The 24,365-nt window shown below is 33.0% G+C and overlaps 3 protein-coding genes across 3 annotated transcripts; all 3 read right to left on the reverse strand.

Moving 5' to 3' along the window:
- LOC137820383 (eukaryotic translation initiation factor 3 subunit B-like) lies at positions 1-4,399 on the reverse strand. Its single transcript, XM_068624451.1, has 11 exons — positions 4,114-4,399; positions 3,780-4,017; positions 3,459-3,605; positions 2,796-2,924; positions 2,585-2,713; positions 2,412-2,495; positions 2,214-2,338; positions 1,917-2,115; positions 1,272-1,801; positions 968-1,076; positions 1-695 (listed from the first exon to the last, which is right to left on the reverse strand). The coding sequence occupies exons 1-11, from the start codon at positions 4,233-4,235 to the stop codon at positions 351-353; spliced, it is 2,157 nt and encodes a 718-aa protein (XP_068480552.1). The 5' UTR covers positions 4,236-4,399; the 3' UTR covers positions 1-350.
- Positions 4,400-6,781: 2,382 nt separating this feature from the next.
- LOC137820384 (eukaryotic translation initiation factor 3 subunit B-like) lies at positions 6,782-13,398 on the reverse strand. The gene is made up of 11 exons (XM_068624452.1): positions 13,144-13,398; positions 12,807-13,044; positions 10,089-10,235; positions 9,501-9,629; positions 9,291-9,419; positions 9,111-9,194; positions 8,915-9,039; positions 8,618-8,816; positions 7,981-8,510; positions 7,700-7,808; positions 6,782-7,427 (listed from the first exon to the last, which is right to left on the reverse strand). Exons 1-11 carry the CDS (start codon positions 13,263-13,265, stop codon positions 7,083-7,085), a joined length of 2,157 nt encoding a protein of 718 aa, XP_068480553.1. The 5' UTR covers positions 13,266-13,398; the 3' UTR covers positions 6,782-7,082.
- Positions 13,399-15,000: 1,602 nt separating this feature from the next.
- On the reverse strand, positions 15,001-21,055 carry LOC137821459 (3beta-hydroxysteroid-dehydrogenase/decarboxylase). The gene is made up of 12 exons (XM_068626067.1): positions 20,665-21,055; positions 20,486-20,575; positions 20,283-20,416; positions 19,943-20,113; positions 19,259-19,384; positions 18,874-18,953; positions 17,803-18,001; positions 17,378-17,489; positions 16,603-16,777; positions 16,266-16,422; positions 15,815-15,881; positions 15,001-15,332 (listed from the first exon to the last, which is right to left on the reverse strand). The coding sequence occupies exons 1-12, from the start codon at positions 20,894-20,896 to the stop codon at positions 15,187-15,189; spliced, it is 1,689 nt and encodes a 562-aa protein (XP_068482168.1). The 5' UTR covers positions 20,897-21,055; the 3' UTR covers positions 15,001-15,186.
- Between the last annotated feature and the right edge of the window lie 3,310 nt (positions 21,056-24,365).

A 24,365-nucleotide genomic window follows, 5' to 3' on the forward strand; every position in this document is an offset into this window, starting at 1 on the left:
TTACTCAAAAAGTTCTAATAAAATAAATTATTCCGAATTTGATGTTAAAACTCATAAATTAAAAAATATTTAAAAAACTAAGTAATAAGCTGGGTAATATACTCAAATTGTGCAATCTCATCAAAACCTTCAAAACTGGGTTTCACAAATGCCCAACTTCTCAGACAACGAGAATAAATATTCTGGTTAAACTCACTTTTGACCTATAGAACCCACTCTTGACCTTACTCAAGGAGAAGGACCTCTTCTGATACATTAATAACTTCCTCCACTGAACTCACTCCTGACCTCCTGTCCGTGCTCAAGGTGAAGGACCTCTTCTGATACATCAATAACTTCCTCCACTGAACTCACTCTTGACCGTACTCAAGGTGAAGGACCTCTTCTGATACATCAATGACTTCCTCCACTTCAATGTCCTTCGCCTCGTACTCTTCCTCTTCATCACTAGCTTCCCCATCCCTGAGCTTTTGTCTATGTAAGCTCTCTTCTTCGTGGATCCTCTTCCATTCATGGATCCACTTGTCCCAATCTTCTTTCAACATCCTCCGCTTATCACGTTCTTGCTCACTCAACAGCAGCGAGACATCTTGATCTTCTGCCTCATATTTCTTGCTGTACTTCTTCAAATTCTTGGCAATCTCTTCCTCTTTCTCGGGGCTCAAGAAAGATGGTGGTCTTGGTCTCCACAAGAACTATATATAAAGAAAACAAATACATTCAGGCTTGATTTATCCACACACAGGACAGTCAGTGTCATACAACATGCAGAATAGCAATAAAGATTTGTGTAATAATTTCAAAACTGTGTAAATTCTTCTATCACAATTCCACTACCAAAACATTGATTCAAAGATGGAATAGTACAATGTCCAAACCTATCACCGTATGAACATTCTTCCATGTACCCTTATATAATGAGGGTACAATTGCCAAAAAATGCATCAGAGTACAAGTAATATAGTACCTGAAAGAAGTGATCCTTCAGAATCCGATATAGATGTTTGCCATTAAAAGACCATATATTGAAACCATTTTCCATTTCATGAACTGATGTCACAGCAGTTGCGACATACCTGCATTACAAAGAAAGGACACTATAAGCTAGTGATAATCAACAAATCAATGAAAAGTATTTCTCAGCAAAGTGAGAAATCGAAAGCTTAATTAGTGCCTAAGGTAAATAAAATTCTAATCGGATTTTACACAAGATTAACCTACGAACTGCCTTCATCAGCAATATCAATAATCATTTAGATAAACACATATACCTTCCAGTTGGATCCCATTCAATATCTGTTGCCATAAAATGTTCAGCAGTAGCCATGGTTTCAAGTTCATCAACATTGTAAAATTCCAACTGCCCATTAAACCCTTTCAGCCCAGCTAGTACAATGTAGCGACCTGCAGGTGACCAAAATAGAGCATTTGCTTGCTTGCCTTTCAGAGTAGTGAGTTTTGAAACTCGGCTATTCTGACCAGTGCGCATGGAATAAATGCTTACATCAGGCTTAGGGTTATCACCATGAATAACCACAAACCTATGGCCTTTTGGCTCCCAAGCAAATGCAATGATCTTATCATTCTTATTTTCAAGCTCCAATACCTCAATAGGTATGTCTCGTTCTTTTATTCGGAAAAGCTCAAATCCTGTGTATGTGCTCTTTTTTGTTTTTGTATAGCGTTCTACATTAACAGCAAGGTAGTCTCCATTGCTTTGCCAGTAGATCTTGCAGTCACTGACACTGAAAAGGTTCTTCTGCCTGAGTTCTTCTTTGCTGGGGACTTGGATCAAACTCACCTATAAATATGTAAAAGAACAAATATAACGGTTGATAAATGATATGGCCATTAAGTATGATAAAAAAGTAAATTCTTTCAATTCCCGTGCATATAACAAATAAACACAGTCTTACCCTCGCAGGCTGGTTTCCACCCCCCATCTCAGGAACAAAGAGAGCAATAATTGGATCAGTTGGAGACCAGCAGAAATCCATTATATTTTCAACCTTCAGAGACTTCTTGTCAACGAGAGAAAAGGTCTCGGTCTCATACACAGAGAGTACATTTTTTCCCATCCTTGCAAAGTATTTATCATCTCTTCCACCACTCCACCTGTAAAGACAGTGACAATAATGAATTACTGCACTAGACACCAGGCAGATGCTAATACACTTGCATGAACTACACCAAAATAATGAATAAAATAGTACTTGAAAACAGGCCATGAAACTCCTGTGACACCCCCAGCCCCTCCAACTGCAAAATCATCGGCACTACCTTTAAAGTCCCTCATCACCTTGCCAGTTCTCACATCAAATATATTAATCACAACCCTCTACAAAACCAGTCAGAGAGTTAGGAAGAGTGTATATCTAAAGTACTAAAAAACAAAAAAAGGAAGCACTCACATTGGCATCTCGGGGATTGCTTGGTTCATTGCTACTATAAGTTACCAGATACTTTTCACCAGGTGAAAAATCAATAAGTTTTACCTGTGTTCAATATTACTATGAATAATTTGATAAAAATAAAAAGACACCCAACATCAAGAGCCAAACAATTATACAGAATAAATCTCAACCTGAGGATGTGCATATCGCATAAGTCTGTTAAAGCTTGAAGAACCTCCCCAGACAGCTGCCCCCTGTCTGTGAACAGTGGCCAAGTATGTCCCCAGAGGAGACCATTGGACAAAACTTTCTGTCCAAAACTACATCAATCCACAATCATGTAAAGGTAGGCAATAATAAATATCATAGAGTTCAAGATACTCAAATAAAATGTCTACTCACAGCCCGCTTATAAACAGGATCAGGCTTCAAATGCCTTGCATCATTCCACAAAACCTCAGTATCTGAACCAGCACGAATCACAAACTGGTCTCTGGCCTTTGCATCAGTGAGCCAGTGTTGAAGATTTTCCTGAAACAGATGTCAAAACCAAAGGGCATAAGAAATATCAATAAGCTACAAAAGTTCCAGTGTGACAGCTACAAGATCATGGCTAAATGCAAATAGATAATGTACAAACTTTAAACTATAAAACAAGTAAAGCAACTGTATTCACAAAATCCACATAATAATAAAATATGCACATAACCAAATTAAAAGTGAGGCAGTCCAAACGTAGATATCATATACATAGGGAAAAGCCTCAATAATCCTAATATTGAGCAATGAACCAAGTATCTGGTAACATACATCGTGCACATTGTATCTAAAGGCCACAATTGTTAATTGAAATAAAACTAGTGGTGCACATTGTATCTAAAGGCCACAATTGTTAATTGAAACAAAACTAAGGAAAGGTCAGGACCATGACTGTCAGAAAGAGTAATTTATGCAAAGATATATTAAAATCTAGGCTTAATATCACATATCCTAATATATTAAAATCTAGGCATAATATCACATATTCTAAGACGAAAAAAGAAGAAAAGTATGTATAAACATTACCCCTGGAGCATATGGCTTTGTTTCAGGAAGAGCCCACTCATTCGGAACCTTCATAAACCTGTCAAAGTCATCAAACATGCTCACGCAAAATATATGTGCACGATCCAATTTGTACCCATGAGTCTTCTCTTTAGCAAGCTCTGCTTCCTAAAAAAAAAACAACCAATTTAACCATACAGAATCAAAATGTCCAATCCAATATCAACTGAAAACTGTCAAAAACACAATAAACACTGGTATTGACTACAACAAACGACTTAGGCCAACAAATTTTTTAAATTTTCACTGTGTCCAGGTACATTGAAGAAATAGTGAATATACCTGAGGAGTATTGTACTCAATGAAGCAGTATCCCAGGGTTTTATCAGTTTCAGGATCAACAGGCATCCAGAGACCATCCTCTTTTATAACACCAATCTGACTATAAATTTTCCTAACCACTCCTTCGAGCTTCTCAAACTTCTCCTTCGGAACGACGGGGAGGCTATCCACGACAATGATGTTACCAAATCCAGACTCGAACTCGAGATTATCCTCCTGGTAAACTTCATCGTCATCGCTGAACAGTGTAAAAAAAAAGCGTAAGAGCACCGCTACCTAGGGTTTCAGTCCAGTGGCCAGAACAAAAATACATTGGAAAATACGAAATTCGCACCTGACAATTCCACAGTTTTCGCCGGGAGGAAGACGAATGGAGTCGAGATCGAGTGTGGAGAGATCAAGGCCGAGACGCAGCGCCGTGTCTTCGATCTCCTTCATTACCATGACATCCGCCATGATTGTAGCGACAGACAACGGTCTTAGCGTTATGGAGGCAGAGTATGCAGAATAGAGAGTTTGGTTTCTAGGGTTAGGGTTCTCTCCGACACATGCCAATAAAATACAAACAAATGGTTCACTTGCCAAAATTTTGTAAAAAATCTTACTATTAAAAAAAAAAAAAAAACTCTCATGCATTCGCTCTTCTTCTCTTATTCGATTTCCATTTTCACTAATTCCAAAATTCATTTTTTTACAATGACGATACTACCCTCTTCCACTCTCTGCCACGTAATCCGGCACTGTTACGGTTGTCAACGCAACAGATACGCATCATATATTGGTATTAACTTAATTATTTATATTTATATTTCTTTTGAAAACCCATAATATCTTGTAAACATTATGTTATTATTTCTAGGCATACTTGATCATTCAAACTTTTGAAAAAGAAAAATATTAACAAGCTTCTTATAATATTGTAATTTGATTTTTATTTTTTATTATATTTTAAAAAATAATAAGATTTTGAATTGATTAAAAATATTTGACTCATAGTTCATGTCATTCAATATTTATGAAAATTATAATACTTTTTGAAGTACTAGTTTGTTATCCAGTAATGAGGTGGTAATTCTTTTTAAAAAAGGTAATTATCAATTTTAAATAAATAACGTTAATAATCTTACATACAGAAGTAATTTAGGATGAATAAAAATTGAAAAACAACAAATATTATGTAAAAGAACAACAACCTCTTTTTCTTCTTCAAGTTTCTCTTCTTCTTCAAGTTTTTTTTTTCTTTCATTATTAGTTTAGGAATTAGAGAGTGTGATGATGTTCTGCTAAGGTTAGGATTAACTTGATGTAGATACAAAATAATAACGGTTTACCAAAGAATATAGTTGCTTGAAATGAAATGAAGAGAGTGATTGAAAATTGAGGTTTATATGTGAGATATGGAGTAGAAACTTGTGAGAGTACCCTCTCTCTTTTCTTATTATTGCATTAAAATAAGAAATTAAAGGAAGAATAGAGAGTCTTATATAAAAATTGTACATTAATATTAATTTAAAAATTAAAAAAATAATTTTATTTTTAAATAATTTATATAAAATGATAAAATATTTCGTTATACTAATAAAATGAGATATATTAAATAAGGATAGAATCGAAAAAAAAAATATTTACACAGAAAAATGGTTAGAATGGAATTCTCCTTTACACATATGTATAGATTAATTATATATATATATATATATATAACAAGGTATAAGTGAAAAATATTAAAATTAAGTTCAAATAACAAAATTGAATATTATGAAATGTATAGTATAAAGTGTTTCAATTGTGTATTTGACACAATAAGTCTTCTTTAAAGAGGAAAGAAATAGAAAAAAAATGAATTTTTAATTATTTTTTTTAATCATTTGCTACCCAATTACTAAACCAAATATAAAATTTAAATTGTAGTTCGGTTTTGTTCAATTTAAATTGTAACAAAATTAAATTATTCAGTTTAATTCAATTTTTATGGTTTTTACTGTCATAAAATTATTTAATAATCTCTAAAGAAAGTTAAAACATTTGTTTTACAAAATTATATTTGAAGATTTTATAATAAAAAAATATCAAATAGAAAGAAATGTTGTGAATAGTTAGTGTTCAATCATTTTACGGGCAAAGGAAACACTTATATTTTAAAGGTTATCTTTTTCAACTTACATTAACAAATTATAATTTAGTTTTTAAGAAATATGATTATATATGTCATTTGTATTAAATAATAAAAAGAAATTTCACTCACACACATGAGATACTGTTAAATGACACTAATACTTCTTTTAAATTTTAAGCATTCATATTATTTTATTTATATTTACACTTCTAAAAAAAAACACTGTATATAATGTGTGTGAGTGAAATTTATATTTATACCATTTTAATTGTAAATATTTATATAAAATCAATATTTTTATAAAAAAAAACTTTTTATATTTTTCAAAACCAATATTTTTATAAAAAAAAACTTTTTATATTTTTCAAAACCAATTTTTAATTGAACAAAAAATAATATTTTTTACGTTTATAATATAATAAATAAAACTTTCAACTTCTTATGAAGAAACTTTAAATTCTACTTTAAAGCTTTTTAATTGTAATTTTGAAAGTATTACTCCAGCACAAACAATGTCAAAAGATTAGAAAAAATGTATAATTTAGCAAAGATGAATACAGCACTCTACATTCAAGATTCTAATTATAAATATTTACTTTAAAAAAATTAATTATATTAAAAAAACATAACTTTTATTTTAAAAATAAAATTATAATTGAACAAATAGAATAAATTTTAACATTGATAATGTATAATAATTAAAGCTTTCAACATTTTCTTATAAATGAACTTTCAATACTTATTTTTAATATTTTATTTCATTAAAAATTTAACTAATATGTTCTTATTTTAAAAAAATAAATGACAAGTGTCATTTCAAACATTGTAATTTCTAGTATTAAAAACCTAGATAAACTGTCTAATCTAGCAAAGATGACTACAATCATTTAATCAATAATATGAGGAGAAATTCTTCATACATGCATATCAGTCACAGATTGAAACCAAAAGTGCTTACAGATTAATAACTCAAATTTTGTACTTCCTCAAAAAATTCTAATCAAAACAAAATTATTCAGAATTTGATGTTAAATCTAGTTAAGAATAAGTTAAAAAATATTTACAAAAACTTAAGCTGGGTAATATACTAAAATTGTGCAATCTCATCAAAACCTTCAAAATTGGGTTTCACAAATGCCCAACTAAACCTCAGACAGAATAAAATGTTCTGGTATAAACTATAGAACTCACTCTTGACCGTACTCAAGGTGAAGGACCTCTTCTGATACATCAATGACTTCCTCCACTTCAATGTCCTTCGCCTCGTACTCTTCCTCTTCATCGCTAGCTTCCCCGTCCCTGAGCTTCTGTCTATGTAAGCTCTCCTCCTCGTGGATCCGCTTCCATTCATGGATCCACTTGTCCCAATCTTCTTTCAACATCCTCCGCTTATCACGTTCTTGCTCACTCAACAGCAGCGAGACATCTTGATCTTCTGCCTCATATTTCTTGCTGTACTTCTTCAAATTCTTGGCAATCTCTTCCTCTTTCTCGGGACTCAAGAAAGATGGTGGCCTTGGTCTCCACAAGAACTATATATAAAGAAAACAAATACATTCAGGCTTGATTTATCCACACACAGGACAGTCAGTGTCATACAACATGCAGAATAGCAATAAAGATTTGTGTAATAATTTCAAAACTGTGTAAATTCTTCTATCACAATTCCACTACCAAAACATTGATTCAAAGATGGAATAGTACAATGTCCAAACCTATCACCGTATGAACATTCTTCCATGTACCCTTATATAATGAGGGTACAATTGCCAAAAAATGCATCAGAGTACAAGTAATATAGTACCTGAAAGAAGTGATCCTTCAGAATCCGATATAGATGTTTGCCATTAAAAGACCATATATTGAAACCATTTTCCATTTCATGAACTGATGTCACAGCAGTTGCGACATACCTGCATTACAAAGAAAGGACACTATAAGCTAGTGATAATCAACAAATCAATGAAAAGTATTTCTCAGCAAAGTGCCTAAGGTAAATAAAATTCTAATCGGATTTTACACAAGATTAACCTACGAACTGCCTTCATCAGCAATATCAATAATCATTTAGATAAACGCATATACCTTCCAGTTGGATCCCATTCAATATCTGTTGCCATAAAATGTTCAGCAGTAGCCATGGTTTCAAGTTCATCAACATTGTAAAATTCCAACTGCCCATTGAATCCTTTCAGCCCAGCTAGTACAATGTAACGACCTGCAGGCGACCAAAATAGAGCATTTGCTTGCTTGCCTTTCAGAGTAGTGAGTTTTGAAACTCGGCTATTCTGACCAGTGCGCATGGAATAAATGCTTACATCAGGCTTAGGGTTATCACCATGAATAACCACAAACCTATGGCCTTTTGGCTCCCAAGCAAATGCAATGATCTTATCATTCTTATTTTCAAGCTCCAATACCTCAATAGGTATGTCTCGTTCTTTTATTCGGAAAAGCTCAAATCCTGTGTATGTGCTCTTTTTTGTTTTTGTATAGCGTTCTACATTAACAGCAAGGTAGTCTCCATTGCTTTGCCAGTAGATCTTGCAGTCACTGACACTGAAAAGGTTTTTCTGCCTGAGTTCTTCTTTGCTGGGGACTTGGATCAGACTCACCTATAAATATGTAAAAGAACAAATATAATGGTTGATAAATGATATGGCCATTAAGTATGATAAAAAAGTAAATTATTTCAATTCCCGTGCATAAAACACAGTCTTACCCTCGCAGGCTGGTTTCCACCCCCCATCTCAGGAACAAAGAGAGCAATAATTGGATCAGTTGGAGACCAGCAGAAATCCATTATATTTTCAACCTTCAGAGACTTCTTGTCAACGAGAGAAAAGGTCTCGGTCTCATACACAGAGAGTACATTTTTTCCCATCCTTGCAAAGTATTTATCATCTCTTCCACCACTCCACCTGTAAAGACAGTGACAGTAATGAATTACTGCATTAGACACCAGGCAGATGCTAATATAATTGCATGAACTAGACCAAGATAATGAATAAAATAGTACTTGAAAACAGGCCATGAAACTCCTGTGACACCCCCAGCCCCTCCAACTGCAAAATCATCGGCACTACCTTTAAAGTCCCTCATCACCTTGCCAGTTCTCACATCAAATATATTTATCACAACCCTCTACAAAACAAGTCAGAGTTAGGAAGAGTGTCCATCTAAAGTACTAAAAAAACAAAAAAGAAAGCACTCACATTGGCATCTCGGGGATTGCTTGGTTCATTGCTACTATAAGTTACCAGATACTTTTCACCGGGTGAAAAATCAATAAGTTTTACCTGTGTTCAATATTACTATGAATAATTTGGTAAAAATAAAAAGAAACCCAACGTCAGAGAGCCAAACAATTATACAGAATAAATCTCAAAGAAAACCTGAGGATGTGCATATCGCATGAGTCTGTTAAAGCTTGAAGAACCTCCCCAGACAGCTGCCCCCTGTCTGTGAACAGTGGCCAAGTATGTCCCCAGAGGAGACCATTGGACAAAACTTTCTGTCCAAAACTACATCAATCCACAATCATGTAAAGATAGGCAATAATAAATATCATAAGTACAAGATACTCAAATAAAATGTCTACTCACAGCCCGCTTATAAACAGGATCAGGCTTCAAATGCCTTGCATCATTCCACAAAACCTCAGTATCTGAACCAGCACGAATCACAAACTGGTCCCTGGCCTTAGCATCAGTGAGCCAGTGTTGAAGATTTTCCTGAAACAGATGCCAAAACCAAAGAGCATAAGAAATATCAATAAGCTACAAAGTTCCAGTCTGACAGCTACAAGATCATGGCTAAATACAAATAAATTATGTACAAACTTTAAACTACACAACAAGTAAAGAAACTGTATTCACAAAATCCACGTAATAATAAAATATGCATAGAACCAAATTAAAAGCAAGCAATGCAAACATATTTTGGACGGAGATGACATATACATAGTGAAAAGCCTCAATAATCCTAATATTGAGCAATGAACCAAGTATCTAGTAACACATACATCGTGCACAGTGTATCTATAGGTCACAATTGTTAATTGAAACAAAACTAAGGAAAGGTGAGGACCATGACTGTCACAAAATATAATTTATGCAACAATATATTAAAATCTAGGCTTAGTATCACATATCCTAAGTCCCAAAAAGAAGAAAAGTATATATAAACATTACCCCTGGAGCATATGGCTTTGTTTCAGGAGGAGCCCACTCATTCGGAACCTTCATAAACCTGTCAAAGTCATCAAACATGCTCACACAAAATATATGTGCCCGATCCAATTTGTACCCATGAGTCTTCTCTTTAGCAAGCTCTGCTTCCTAAAAAAAAGCACCCAATTTAACCATACAGAATCAAAAATTTCCAATCCAATATCCACTGAAAACTGTCAACAAACAAAATTAACACTGGTATTGAAAACAACAAACGACTTAGGCCAACAAATCTTTTAAATTTCACTCTGTCCAGGTACATTGAAGAAAGAGTGAATATACCTGAGGAGTATATGCATTATTTATGTATTATATCTCGAATCAGGTGTTACCTCTCCTACGGATTGTGAGGATCAAATATCAGAACTTGAAAGCATCTTGGATTCTACCGTAATATTAATTTCCGTGATGATTTGATTTAATTTTTCTGTGAGTGTGTTATGCCCAAGAGATTGCACACAAGAATAAGACAATTTTATTGATAATAATTCTGGACATAACTAGAATTAGAGTACAAACCCACAAAACACACACCTAAGCCTATATCTTCTGCCCGTAACTACCAGTGATACATATATCCCTAAAACACATATCTTTCTAATCTAATAACTGTCCTATAAAATAGTTATGATCCACACAAAAAAAAAACATAGCTGATAAAATAACTGTCGTCCATACACATAACAACCTTTCTGAAATAGCTTCAATCAGTTGCTTATTTTCTTTTTTGGTGACAAAGTTTCCAAGTCATGCTGGTGACAAAGTCTTCTACTAGCCTATCAGAGTGCTCGTGTGATTGTATGTTTATACCATTAAAAGAATGTAAATGTCTCTTTTTATTTCTGTAGAGATATACTATTGAAGATCGGACAAATATGAATGGATATATATAGTCTGCTCAGGAGAGTTGTAGGTATTATGACCAAGCCCGCTTTTCGGCGTTGAGTTTGAAACCAAAGATTGTAAAACATGACTTCTTAGAAATTTTCCCAGATATGATCATTTACGACCCTCCAGAGGACTTGTTTGACGATCATTAGCTGCACAATGATGGAGATAATAGAATATTCTGCACAACTTTTAGACCACTTTGTTTCTTATGACTAGGATGAAAAAACTAACTTAAAATTTTTATGTATCTGAGGTTGGGTAGAAAGTCTTTTTGATACGTAGAAATATCAACATGTAATAGCATTGGATTTACACATTTTTAAAGATAAATTACTAAGGGGTTATTGGTTATGGTATATTGTGGTGGTTTGTCTATGCTATTTTCTTAGAAGTGTTTTTTAATAAGCAAATCCTATTTGCTTCTTAAATTAGTCATTGTTTTAAAGAAGTGTTAGGTTTCAGCTTAAAACCAATTGCCACTAATTGAAGTTGCCCAACAGATATATAAGCCACACTCCAGGACTTTAGGCAGATGATGTGAGACTTCCTAACATTCCCCTTCACAAATGCCTCCTGATTTCTCAGGTTTTTCATTTCTCAGTTTCTTATTTAAGTGGAAACAATACATAGGTTGATGCTGTGGCTCCTAAAAGGCAGAAGGAGATATTGGATTCTTTTCGTTCTGGAAAGGTATTTGTTTATTGCATCATGTGATAAGTAATGTGCAATAAATTTGTCCCAAATGTTGGTATTGAGAATCTAATAATTAATAGATTATTAATGTTTTGTTTAGGTCAATCTATTATTTACTACTGATGTACTTGAGGAAGGAATTCATGTGCCAAACTGCTCATGTGTGATACGATTTGACCTCTCAAAGACGGTTCGTAGTTATGTCCAATCTCGTGGAATACCTAGGCAGCCTAAATCCCAATTTGTTGTTGTGATGTTGGAGAGGCAAGTAATCTGATTGTCACAACCTGTTTGATTTTGGAGATTCCTTCTCCATAGAACACTCTTAGTACTTATTTTCAAGTGTGTATTATTTAAGTGCATAAAAGTTGATTTTTTTCACTTACTCAAAATTGATATAATAAAAAAGTATAAATGGGAGGAGGACATTAATTCAGTACACTAATCTAGGCCTGTAAATCAGGGAATGATCTTTCCTTTAAATGCAGAAAAATGAATATTTTCTCTGATTTGAAACAGATACAAATGAGGATGTTCAAATAGGGAGAGGAGATTAGTTCTCTGTAGACTAATCTAGGCCTGAATATCATATATTAATATTAACTTTACAAACCAAATTGCATAATGCTGATTGATTTCTGTAGATTAAACCCTGTAATCCTATTCTAATTGTTTCCCTTAATTATCAGCATTAACACTTGTATCTACAGGGGAAATCTGGATGAAAGAAATAAACTCTTTGACAACATTAGGAGTGAGTGCTCCATGACTGATGGATCTATGACTAAGGACCATGAATCTAGTATACTATGTGGAATCTACCGAGCTTCTGTGACTTTAGATTCTAGTGTTATAGATTCTAGTGTTACTCTTATCCACCGATACTGTTGAGTCTTCGATATCCATAGAACACTTTCACGAGATCAATAAGATTGGATCCTGTTGTGCCTATCTTCTTTTTAACTATTTGAAACATAGTCTTTATGTTCTTCTGCTTGCAATTTGGATTAGGTATTGACAACAACAAACGACTTAGGCCAACAAATCTTTTAAATTTCACTGTGTCCAGGTACATTGAAGAAAGAGTGAATATACCTGAGGAGTATTGTACTCAATGAAGCAGTATCCCAGGGTTTTATCAGTTTCAGGATCAACCGGCATCCAGAGGCCATCCTCTTTTATAACACCAATCTGACTATAAATTTTCCGAACAACTCCTTCGAGCTTTTCAAACTTCTCCTTCGGAACGACGGGGAGGTTATCCACGACAATGATGTTACCAAATCCAGACTCGAACTCGAGATTATCCTCCTGGTAAACTTCATCGTCATCGCTAAACAGTGCAAAAAAAAAAGCGTAAGAACACAGCTACCTAGGGTTTCAGTCCAGTGGCCAGAACAAAAATACATTGGAAAATACGAAATCCACACACCTGACAATTCCACAGTTTTCGCCGGGAGGAAGACGAACGGAGTCGAGATCGAGAGTGGAGAGATCAAGGCCGAGACGCAGCGCCGTGTCTTCGATCTCCTTCATTACCATGACATCCGCCATGATTGTAGCGACACCGGTCTTAGCGTTGTGGAGGCAGAGTATGCAGAATAGAGAGTTTGGTTTCTAGGGTTCTCTGCCCAAATTAGGTTACGCTCTCAGTTTTGGATAACATCTTGTATTTTATTATTTTATTAAAAGAATATTTGGTCATTATTTTATTAATAAGAATATTTAGTCATTACTATTTCTTTTAAACATTAATTTTTCATTTGATTTTTGAAAGAATTTATATCCACAATATTTTTTTCATTTATTTTATTTTAAAAAATTGTTCATTATTATTAGATCATGTAAAACTATTCTTATTATGTTGAGCACTTCTTAAGAAAGATAGGGTGGTAGTGGATAAACATTTTTATTTTGAAAATTGTTTTGTTTTTAAAACGAGCAGAGACATAAAAAGGAGCAATTTTGAATAGGTATTGAATGGTTTTTATAACCTATTGAGCAATTTTTTAAATTTACAAATTACACGCATCAAATTTTCATAGGTTATTTCGTATGTGATTTTTTTTTATTTTTTTTGATAAAAGTGGGAGCGAAAATGAAAAACCCTAATAACAATAAAAGATGGAAAAAGAAACAGACATCATCATATGTCCTTGATAATAGAATACAAAAATATTTTTTTTTATCTTTTTATTTAATAGTTATATTTGATTTACTCGTACTCCTACTTTCTTTCTTTTGTACTTTATGATAGAATACCAAAAAAAATTTTTATCTTTTTTATTTAATAGTTATATTTGATTTTTTTAATGTTGTTTGTTTGTACTCCTACTTTCTTTTGTTGTGCTTTTGATTTCCATAGAGATGAATACAATTCAAACTGATTGATTACGATTAAATATATCATAAATTTTAAATATTATTTTTAATATAAATAATAATTCATTAATTACTCTTATACATCTTAATTATATATAGGAATTCTTAATCAATACCTTTTCTTCTTTAACAAATCTCAATTTTTTTCTATTTTATCTGTGGGTATGTAAGAACGGCTTTACAAGGTAGTGGTGTGGTTGTGTTTTGTTGTTGGTGATGATGGTTGAGGTTTTGTTGGTAATTTTAGACTTAAAGTTTGTTTGTGTTTGAATTTTTTTCTTGCAATTGGATTCATTGTTGTAATCCAAATCTATCAATAATAATAATAAAATTAAACAATAGTAATAAAACTATTAATAATAAAAATCATAAAAATATTAATAAAAAAATAAGAATAACAATAGTAAAAATATTAATAATAAAAAATAAGAATAACAATAGTAAAAATATTAATAATAAAAAATAGGAATAACAATAGTAAAAGTATTAATACTAAAATCATAAAATAATAATAAACTATTAATAATAAAAAAGTTATAAAAAGTATATAATATAATAAAACTATTAAAAAAAATAATGATAATAAAAATAATAATAATAATAGAAAATTTATAAATTAATAATAACAAAATTATAATATGATCATTTTATAATTTAAAAAATATATATTACATCAATGAAGTTACTTCAAAACTTTTACTTTAAACATTCACTTCGTTAATATAATTTAATATAATATTTATTATTAATCCAAATAACCTCACTTTTATATTTATTTTCTTTTCCACTCTCTTGTCCATATTTATTTTCTTTTCCACTCTCTTGTCCGAACCCACCATAAGACTTTCTGATAGAGGAAAAACAATACAAGAATGGGAAGAAAAAGAATTCTTTAGTTGAAAAGAAATAGAACGAAAACAAGAAAAGAATACCGTTGCAATTTTTTAAAAACTCTCACGAGTGTCCAATAAACATGTCAAAAGTTGGTCGAATATAAAATTAAATTACAATTACAGTACAGTCATACATGGAACTCCATAGAATATTTTAACATGCAAACTATCTAAGAAAAAAGCTAGTGCTACAAAGCCTATCAATCAATCTTCTTTGAAGAAAGAAACTTTTTGGTGAGATCAGATTTCAATTTGCTACTAAAAGAATGTGTTTTTATAAATATGCCATCAATGTCTTCCTCCTTCAGTTCGTACACGTAGAAAGCTATAAATGCAAATGTAACTCCTGTAACCACGACAAGAAACAAATTAGTATCACTCCTCACCCAAAAAGAAAAAGAAAAAGCAAAACAAGGATCATTCTCTTTCAGGGCATTGGATTCAAACAAGACACATCAATGTCTTCCAGCATCAGCGCTAAAAAAGGTGAGGTGTAACATGTAACTTTTCACAAGTCAAATTATTCGATGAGATATGTTGCAAGGTACATAACTGTTAAATGGGTAAAGTCACAGTCAAATCATAAATCACGTTTTTCTAAGTAGAAAGAGTTATGTCCTGAGTATCAACTATATTTCATCTATGTCACAAATCTATTGTGAATTCAAGTAATATAAATAGACCTCCAGTCACAATTTTACTGGTTGCAAAAGAGATTCAACTAAATAGAGGCAAGCATAATAGCATAATTTCGGCACAGACAAATTCATGTAGCCACGTATATATGTGCAAGTGTGCGTGCACGCACGAAAGAGAAAGAGAAAGAACCTATAGTATACAAGTTCTGAAGTGAGAAGGCTCCAAGGAAACTAAGAACGAACAGAGAGACAACAACCTATTGATCATCAAAGGAAACATGTGTCAGCACTTCTGATACTTGAGAAACTTATAAATTTTTTGCATTTGTAAACAGAAAACCTGATTATATGCAAAATTTTAAATAGAAATTTTAAAATGATGGTTCCAGAGTTATGGGTTTCACCTATAGAATTTCACAAATTCACTGACAAGTATGCCAACGTATTGCACGAATACTTTTTAATTTAAAAATAAAATAAATTAAAGAAAATGATATTTTTATTATTAATAATGCATATTTTATTATATTTATAATAATAATATATTAAAGGGATAGGATTTCTAAAACTGATGCATCCTATACATCATAATCACAGCTGCAAGCAATGGCAAGGAAATATAGGCAATGCAGTGCAGATACCTTTAATAATAGCACCCAATCATTCCCTTCTGCAAGGGACTTCAAAACATTCACAGCAATATTCCATAACGAGGCCACTGAGAGAGCAAATTTACGTGACATATCTTCTGACAAGTGAAACCATGATTTTGGCATTTTCTCAACAGTATACCCCAACCTGCACAAGCATAAAGTAGAGCAATAGTTAGCATTTATTTTCACATTAAAAACTTCAATGCTTCTAACAACTGGATTAACTTGATAGTTATCATAATAATAATACATCATTGGACAAGCTAATAGTAGCATACAATGTTAATTGACAACTGCAATATTCAACAATATATAGTGCACTTACATTTTTGCAGGTAGAATGCCATGAATGAATAAAAAGATAGATGCGAACAATAGAAGCTTTGTCAGAGCACTGATGATGGTATTTTCTGATGCAATGAAGTTGAAATATATTGCAATCAAGACTAACAAGGTGATGAGAGTTTGCTTCTTATCCTTCCAAAGCAATGTGTCAGCAACTGCAAATTAGCAGATGAATCAAAACTTACAGGTAAATAAATGTAAACTGTAAAATTACTCCCAGCACAAACTGCTACACTGTTGTGTTTGTACAGTAGGTAGAAGAGAGCTGACAGCATTGATCACACAAATAGATAACAACCAGTCAATTTTTCTATAATCAACTAAGTTGGAAATATTAACACCAAAATTTGAACTTTTGAATTCAGTTGCTGTTTCAGGCTTCTTAGAGCTAGCACATCAAACACAGACAAGCATTACAACAGTTTAAAAAAAGCAATTAACCATACTGAAACATATGGATAATATGTAGTACATGATGATGTAATTGTGAGTATAAACTATAACAATTTACCTGCTCTGTCTATTACAATTTACCTGTGGAAAATAAATGTTATGTATTTAATGTCTATGAAAATGTTTTTGATCATAATCTAATCAGATTCATGAGTCAATCAACCACGTGATACAGTAATGGAAGAGCAGCATGTTTCTATTTATATATGGCTATTAGTTAAATTAACAGATTAATTCTCCTTTACAAGCAAGTCCAGATTGTCCAACAAAGAAGTTAGATACATATAATTGATTAGTCACACCTCTTCCACTTCCAAGATATTTGGAAGCTTTTGAGGGACCTTCTCTTTTAGTTTTAGGTAGATTTTCTGCCTTCAAGTGTGCATATGATTCAATTGTCCTCTGCAGGCCCTCCTGCAAGAAAAATTACAATATCATTAGTATGGGAGAAGCACCCAGGCAAGTATGATTATTATGTATATATTCACAGCAATATATGTAATAACCTTAGTACACTATATTGCACTGAAGTATCGTTCATTTAAGAATAGCATTTCATACTTGTTTTCGTAGTATATTATATAATCCTAACTTGGTATTATCAGTGATTTTGGGTGCATTGAGTTAGCCAACTTCTCATCATGTTTTTGTCTTTAAAAGTATTAACAAGATGAATATCAATAATAGAAGCTATAATATATTATTACTTTTCATAAATGTCAGAGACCTGCATTGTCACGATGGGTGCATAGCCAAGACGATCCTTTGCTTTTGAGCAATCAAAAGTTCTGCTGCAGGTCGTGAGTCTTATCCTTGAAGGGGTTAACTGAGGCACCTTCATCCCATATGGGCCAAGCAGCCTATATATCCACTCCACCAAATGCGCAATGGGCAAGATAACAGCAGCAGGGATCTTTATTCTTGGCCTGCAAAAGATAACATGACTGAGATAGCAAGAAAATAGCATTGATAATGCCCCAATAATGTTCATGTTTGTTTATCTGAATGAAAAGGCATAATTATATTCCTTATTTGTTTTAAATTTAAATGCAAGAAATTTTAAAACTTATGAATGATTGATTAATAATAGAGTCCAATATTCTAATTAACATAAAGAAGTGAATAAAATAGATAACAAATAATAGCCACTGGTCAGGATAGCAAGACAAAAAATCCCATAATCCAACATCCCAAATTGACAGCAACTTCAGCCACGAAGATAAAGGACAACCAAAATTTGCATCTTTCATACTATGAAAAAAAAACAAAGAAAAAGATGTACAAGTGTTAACTGAGTATAATCTCATAAGAATTTTATTCTTAATCTGACAATTGAAACTGCCACCACGTTCCTTTTTACTATGAATTGAACAGAGGAGTGCAGAGTAAATAGATGTCCTTTTTTTGTACACAATAGTTGCATTGGGGTTAGAACCTATGATCTCATGCATGCGACCCAAATTTACCACAACTAAACCAACCCTAGTGATCTATAGTCCAAGATAGTTATATTATTCAATTTTTAAATATAGGAGAATTTCCCATATCTATAGATAGCCTCAGTCTTTTGATTAGGACTTGACTACTGGTCATTCTAGTATTATATATACTCCTTTTCTGAAATTCAAATTGGTATTTTTATAAATTAATAGTACAAAGAAAACTTACAAAATTGCATGAAATATTGGAGTTTTGAATCCTTGGTTTTACGTTATTGGAGAATCTTAAATAAAAAAAAAAGGAGAGGCTAGATAACAAGTGAAGAAATAACTAAAGGTGACGGTATGTACGAACCTACCTTTCATATCCAAGACCATCCAATACCACTGACACAAACTCCCAAAATTTCATAGGCTCCATATTTGTTATGAAATATGCCTACAAAACAAATATCCTTTAGCAAGAAAATACTACAGTAATTGCTAAGTTTCCTAACTTGCAAATCAATCAATTTTCCCACCCCTTTAGAATAAAATGCAATAATTCATTCTTAATTTAACAAAGGTCACTGACAAGTCTTTCTCAACTTGCATTCGTTCATATTTCCTATTTTTCCCTAATGAAGAGACTATACCATAAACTTTCAAACACAACATATCATCTCTGTAAGTCTACTTTTTAATTTTCATTTACAAACACAAATAAACAGAAGATACTAAGTAATAACAGAATCTTAGTGGTACCTCTCCAGCAGCTTTTTCTGAAACTGGCCCTTCTGAATCCAGAGCTCGTTCAGCACATATATGGGCATGAGCCACATTTTCAACATATGTGAAATCATAGACGTTATTACCATCGCCAATAAGGAACTGGTCAAAAGAGAAATATAAATAAGAGAATCAAAGAAAGGTTTGATGGCAGTTTGCTAATAAGTAGTTAATTGCTTTGCAACCATTTGTATACATACTCCTCCCAAAGCCATAAAGAAAAATGTTTTATTTAGCAGTCCGAGTCCAATTTCATTCAATCTAGCTACTTTCTGATTCTTCAAGATGTTCCTAAGGCTAATAAAAAAATTCAAGATTACATTTCCATTAGTACTGAATCTGTAGTTTATACAGTAAAAAGTACCAAGTATTTACTAAGATTCCAAATGTGCACAACAGACAATAACCTTGAGCGTCAGTCCAATGGGTTACATACACCATAAAATCAGACAATAGGCTAAAAAAACCAGTTACACTGAAGGTTAAATTATTTCAATGGACTAAACCGTAAGGCACATTTCGTATCACAAAGAAGATCTAAAAGAATGGAAGGTTCCTTTAGTCATATGCATATGTAATAAATACATTTCCTGCTCTGGAAATGCTGTTAGATATACAGGGACTAAAATGTATACCATCAGGAGGAAAAACAACATCTACCTTGGATTTCCCTTTTCTGGCAGTATCAACTAGTGTAGGCACCAACAGTCTATCACCGGGCCCAAAAATGCTGCTGGGGCGTATGCAGCACGTTAGGAGCCCATTAGTCCCATTAGCTTTCATAACCAATGTCTCACCCTCAGCTTTCGTAGCTGAGTAATGATCATTATGCTGAAACAAACAAATAAAATTAAGCTTAGGACCACCCCGAACTAGTCTTATAAGAAACATATACCACAGTTCTCACACTATATACATTATGTATCTCTCTCAAGTTCCAAGCGGAGAAACGCATGGTAATATGTGACTTAAGTAAAAGGAGAGTCGCTAAAATGTATACCGAAGGTGTATAAGGCATTGTTTCGTCACCATTATGAATCCCATGAACGCCATCAAAAACCACGCTGGGAGAGCTGGTGTAAACGAGTCGCTTCACCTTTTGCTCCACGCAAGCATCGATGACATTCTTTGTCCCTTACATAAGAAAGATCTCAGTCAGATTCAAACTTCGAAAAGGCAAATACGCAGAAGAGTGAGGTTCACCTTGCACATTAACGGAATAATGAAGCTTGTAATTGTTAATGGAAGAGTTTGGAGCAGCCATGTGGAAAACAACCTCAACTCCTTCTAATGCTGCACTACACGTAAAACCAACATTAGCGAGTGCGCGCGCGAGAGATAGATGTTGCTACAATTGAGAGAGAAGAGAAGAGGTTGATCACCTTTTAGGACTTGGGCCTTGTTGCGGAGATCGAGGGAGACGTATTGGGCCCGGCCAGAGTGCAAGGCCTGGCCGAGAAGCCCCAGCTGTTCGGCGGGCTCGAGAGAAATGTTGTCTTCCAAATCGGCGATGCGAACGCAGTATTGGTTGTGCCGGATTAACATTTCCACCAAATGCCGAGCGGCGAAACCCCTACCTCCGGTCACCACGCACCACTTGTCTTGAGCTGCCATGGTTAAACAGAAAGCTCACCTGATTCGAATTGCAGATCCACAGTAACACACCAGTGTGGAGGAAACAATAAGATTCACGCACTGCTCTTCACGTACAAAAACGTTCTTTGGCAACCCTTGGGAAACAGTGAGCTGGCATTGCGTTGAAAACCGTGAGCTGGCAGTGCGTGATTACGTGGCAGAGGATAATATCGTCATTAAAAAAATTAATTTGGAATTATTGAAAGGAGAAATCGAGCAAGAAGAGAAGAGGGTGCACGAGACTTTTTTTTTTTTCTCTAAATAGTACGAATTTTTACAAAAATTTCACAAGTGGATCACTCTGTATTTTATTTTCCATACTATAATACTTTACTATTTATATTTATAGGTGAGAATTTAGTTTTCAAAGAGTGGAATTCTCACCTTTTTTTAGTACCAAAATTTGTTCATAATTTAGTTTTTGGGAGGGAGTAGTTTTGAATTTTTATTTTTTATTTCTTTTGATGAAGAAGAGATGTGAACTTTTCGGTGCATGATCGAAATTTGATTTATAAAGAGTCGAATTTTCAGTTGTTTTTTTGTGTTTCTAGGAAAAAAATTAGTTCTCAAATTCGATTCTCGTAAACAACTTGCAGGAGCTTAGTTTTTTATTTTTGATGTTGGAACTAAGTTGGCTATATGAGTTTGTTACTCGTAATTTTGTAGGTAAAATATGTTTTAAATTTTGTTATTAAAAATGGAGAGAATAAAATTTAGATGTAAGAAAAATAATTATTTAATTATGTAATATTTAATATAATTTGGTTAGGTAGAGAATTTAAAAAATAATGAAAATTATTGAGGTTCCCCTTAAGTGGTTGGGCTGAGTGAAGCGGTTATTTTTGTATTTATGTTGTATATTTAATAGGTTTTTCTCTTTTTTGTAAAAACAAAATAATACATACAAAATACTTGATTGAGAGTTTTTCTCTCCTTACGTATTTCTTCCTCTTTTTTTCTTGCTTTTTTAAACGTGTTTTTTTTTTTTTGCATCTACACATATTTCTCTTTTGTACTTTTGATACCTTTCACATATTCTATTCCATCTTTATATGCTGCAAGTCTCTACCATTGAGATATTCCAATATGGAACATCTCTCTATGAAGCATGAGAGAGATGTAATGTCATGGTGATCTCGTGGATCACACACGTTATTAATGAGCAAATTACTTTATTCTTAGATAAAGCTTTTAAGATAAAAGATTTAAGGAAATTAAAATACTTCCTTAATCTTGAAGTTGCACAATCCAGTACAGGTATACACATTTCACAATGAAATATGCACTAGATATTTTTGTAGAAACATCAGTACTTCCAGTTAAACCGTGCTCAACTCCTCTAACCAAAGACATCAAACATTTGTTTGAAGATGGGACTTGTATGAAAGACACAAATGCATATCAATGATTGATTGATAAGTTATTGTATTTTACAAATACTAAACCTAGTATAAGTTATGTTATTCAATTTCTAAGTCAATTTTTACATGCTCCAACCACTGACCATTATAATCCTGCTCAACATTTTTTTAGGTATATAAAAAATGCTAAGGGGAAAGGTCTATTTTTCCCCAAAAAACCTAGTATTCAATTGAAAGGATTCTTTGATTCAGACTGGGCAACATGTCCTCAAACTAGACGATCTGTCACAAGCTTCTGCGTTTTAGTTGGATCATCTCTTGTTTGTTGGATATCAAAGAAGCAATTAATTGTGTCACAATCATCCTCTGAAGCAGGATATCGCGCTCTCGCAACTCTAACTTGTGAAATATACCTTATTGACGATTTTGGCATCACTACTCAATATCTAGCAACTCTTTAAGACAAACAGCCTTAAATCCAAGCTTTCATGAGCAAACGAAACACATAGAAATTGATTGTCATATCGTTTGTGAAAAACTTCAGCCAAAGCTCTTCCAATTGCTTCCCATATTCTTCTTAATAAGTTGCAGACATATTTACTAAACCACTTGAATTGGCTAAATTTGATCCTATTGTTTTAATATTGGGTCTAATGAACATATATCATGCAGTTTGAGCGAGGTTATTGAGTTTTCCCTAAAGCAATTGGGCTTAGTGAAGTGGTTACTTCTGTGTTTATGTTGCCTATTTAATAAGTTTTTATCTCTTTTGTAAAAACTCAGTAATACATACAAAAAACTTAGATTGTTTTTCTCCCCTTACATGTCTCTTCCCTTTTTTTGTTTTTTCCTGCTTTTTTAAACACGTATTGTGTTTTTTTCATTTACACATATTCCTCTTTTGCACTTTTTATACCTTCCACGTACTCCGTTCATATTTATATCTTGCATGTCTCTACCATGAAGATATTCCAATAAAATTTGAAGTAGATATAATCTCACTTCAAAAGATTTTTCCTCACTAACTCCAACATTGTTAAAAAGCAAATGAAAACCTCATTTTCGAATCCAATTGACACAAATTCCAATTTTGATAAAGTTTTACACGTTAAAATTAGAAAAAATATTCTTAAATTTATTTCATTGTTTCACAATCACCCACCTACTACCAAAAAAAATTCAGAATCCCCTCCCATAAATTTTTTATTGTTCCACTATTATAGTTGAAGTTTAGATGTCAAAATTTGAAAATGGATATGGAGATTATGAGCACCAGACTCATACGCTCAACTCCACTCCAACGTTGGAAATAAAAAAAAAATAAGTTTCTACAAGTTGTCGTTGTAACCGAATTATATAACTATTTTTTTCCTGGAAACGCAAAAGGCAAGTGAAAATTCGGCTCCCTAAAGACCAATTTTTTGATCACACTGAAAAACCTATATATATTCTTCACTATCGAATAAAAAATAATCAAAACTATCCCCAAAATTCGAATCCCAAAAATCAAATTCTGAACAAATTTCCGTGTTGAAAACCAAAAAAATAGGTGAGAATTTGGCTCCCAATAACCAAATTCTCACCTTTGAACAATAAAGGGTTATAGTTTAGAAAATAAAATGCAAAGTGATCCACTTGAATAAATTTTGTAAAAATACGCATTGTTCATGAAAAAAAAAGTCAATGTCCGAAGAAAAAAAAAACACACAACACCATTTTTCGATGTAGAGTTTGAGAAAATCGCAAAGAGGAAATCAACGAGAAGAGGAGAAGAGGAAATATATGAAGAAATCCATAAAATATCTTTCGAACCGTAGAATTCAGAAGGTCTATAAATTATACAAATAAAAAATGAAAAAAAAAAAACAAATCTTGCACCTTTTTCCTAAGGTACTTTTGGAATTAAAAGATTTATGGAGGTGCAGAATGAAAATATGGAGGTGGAGGAAAAAATTGGCGAAGACTCATCTTTCTCATGTGAAAAAACGCACACAAACAAACTAGGCCTAGGCTTAGGCTGGGAAACGATGGGCCTGGCCCAAACACAAGATATATTTCATATCAATTCCCGCTTAAAAATTTGAAAT

This window comes from Phaseolus vulgaris, chromosome 9, assembly GCF_000499845.2.
Source record: "Phaseolus vulgaris cultivar G19833 chromosome 9, P. vulgaris v2.0, whole genome shotgun sequence".
Classification (NCBI taxonomy): Eukaryota; Viridiplantae; Streptophyta; class Magnoliopsida; order Fabales; family Fabaceae; genus Phaseolus; species Phaseolus vulgaris.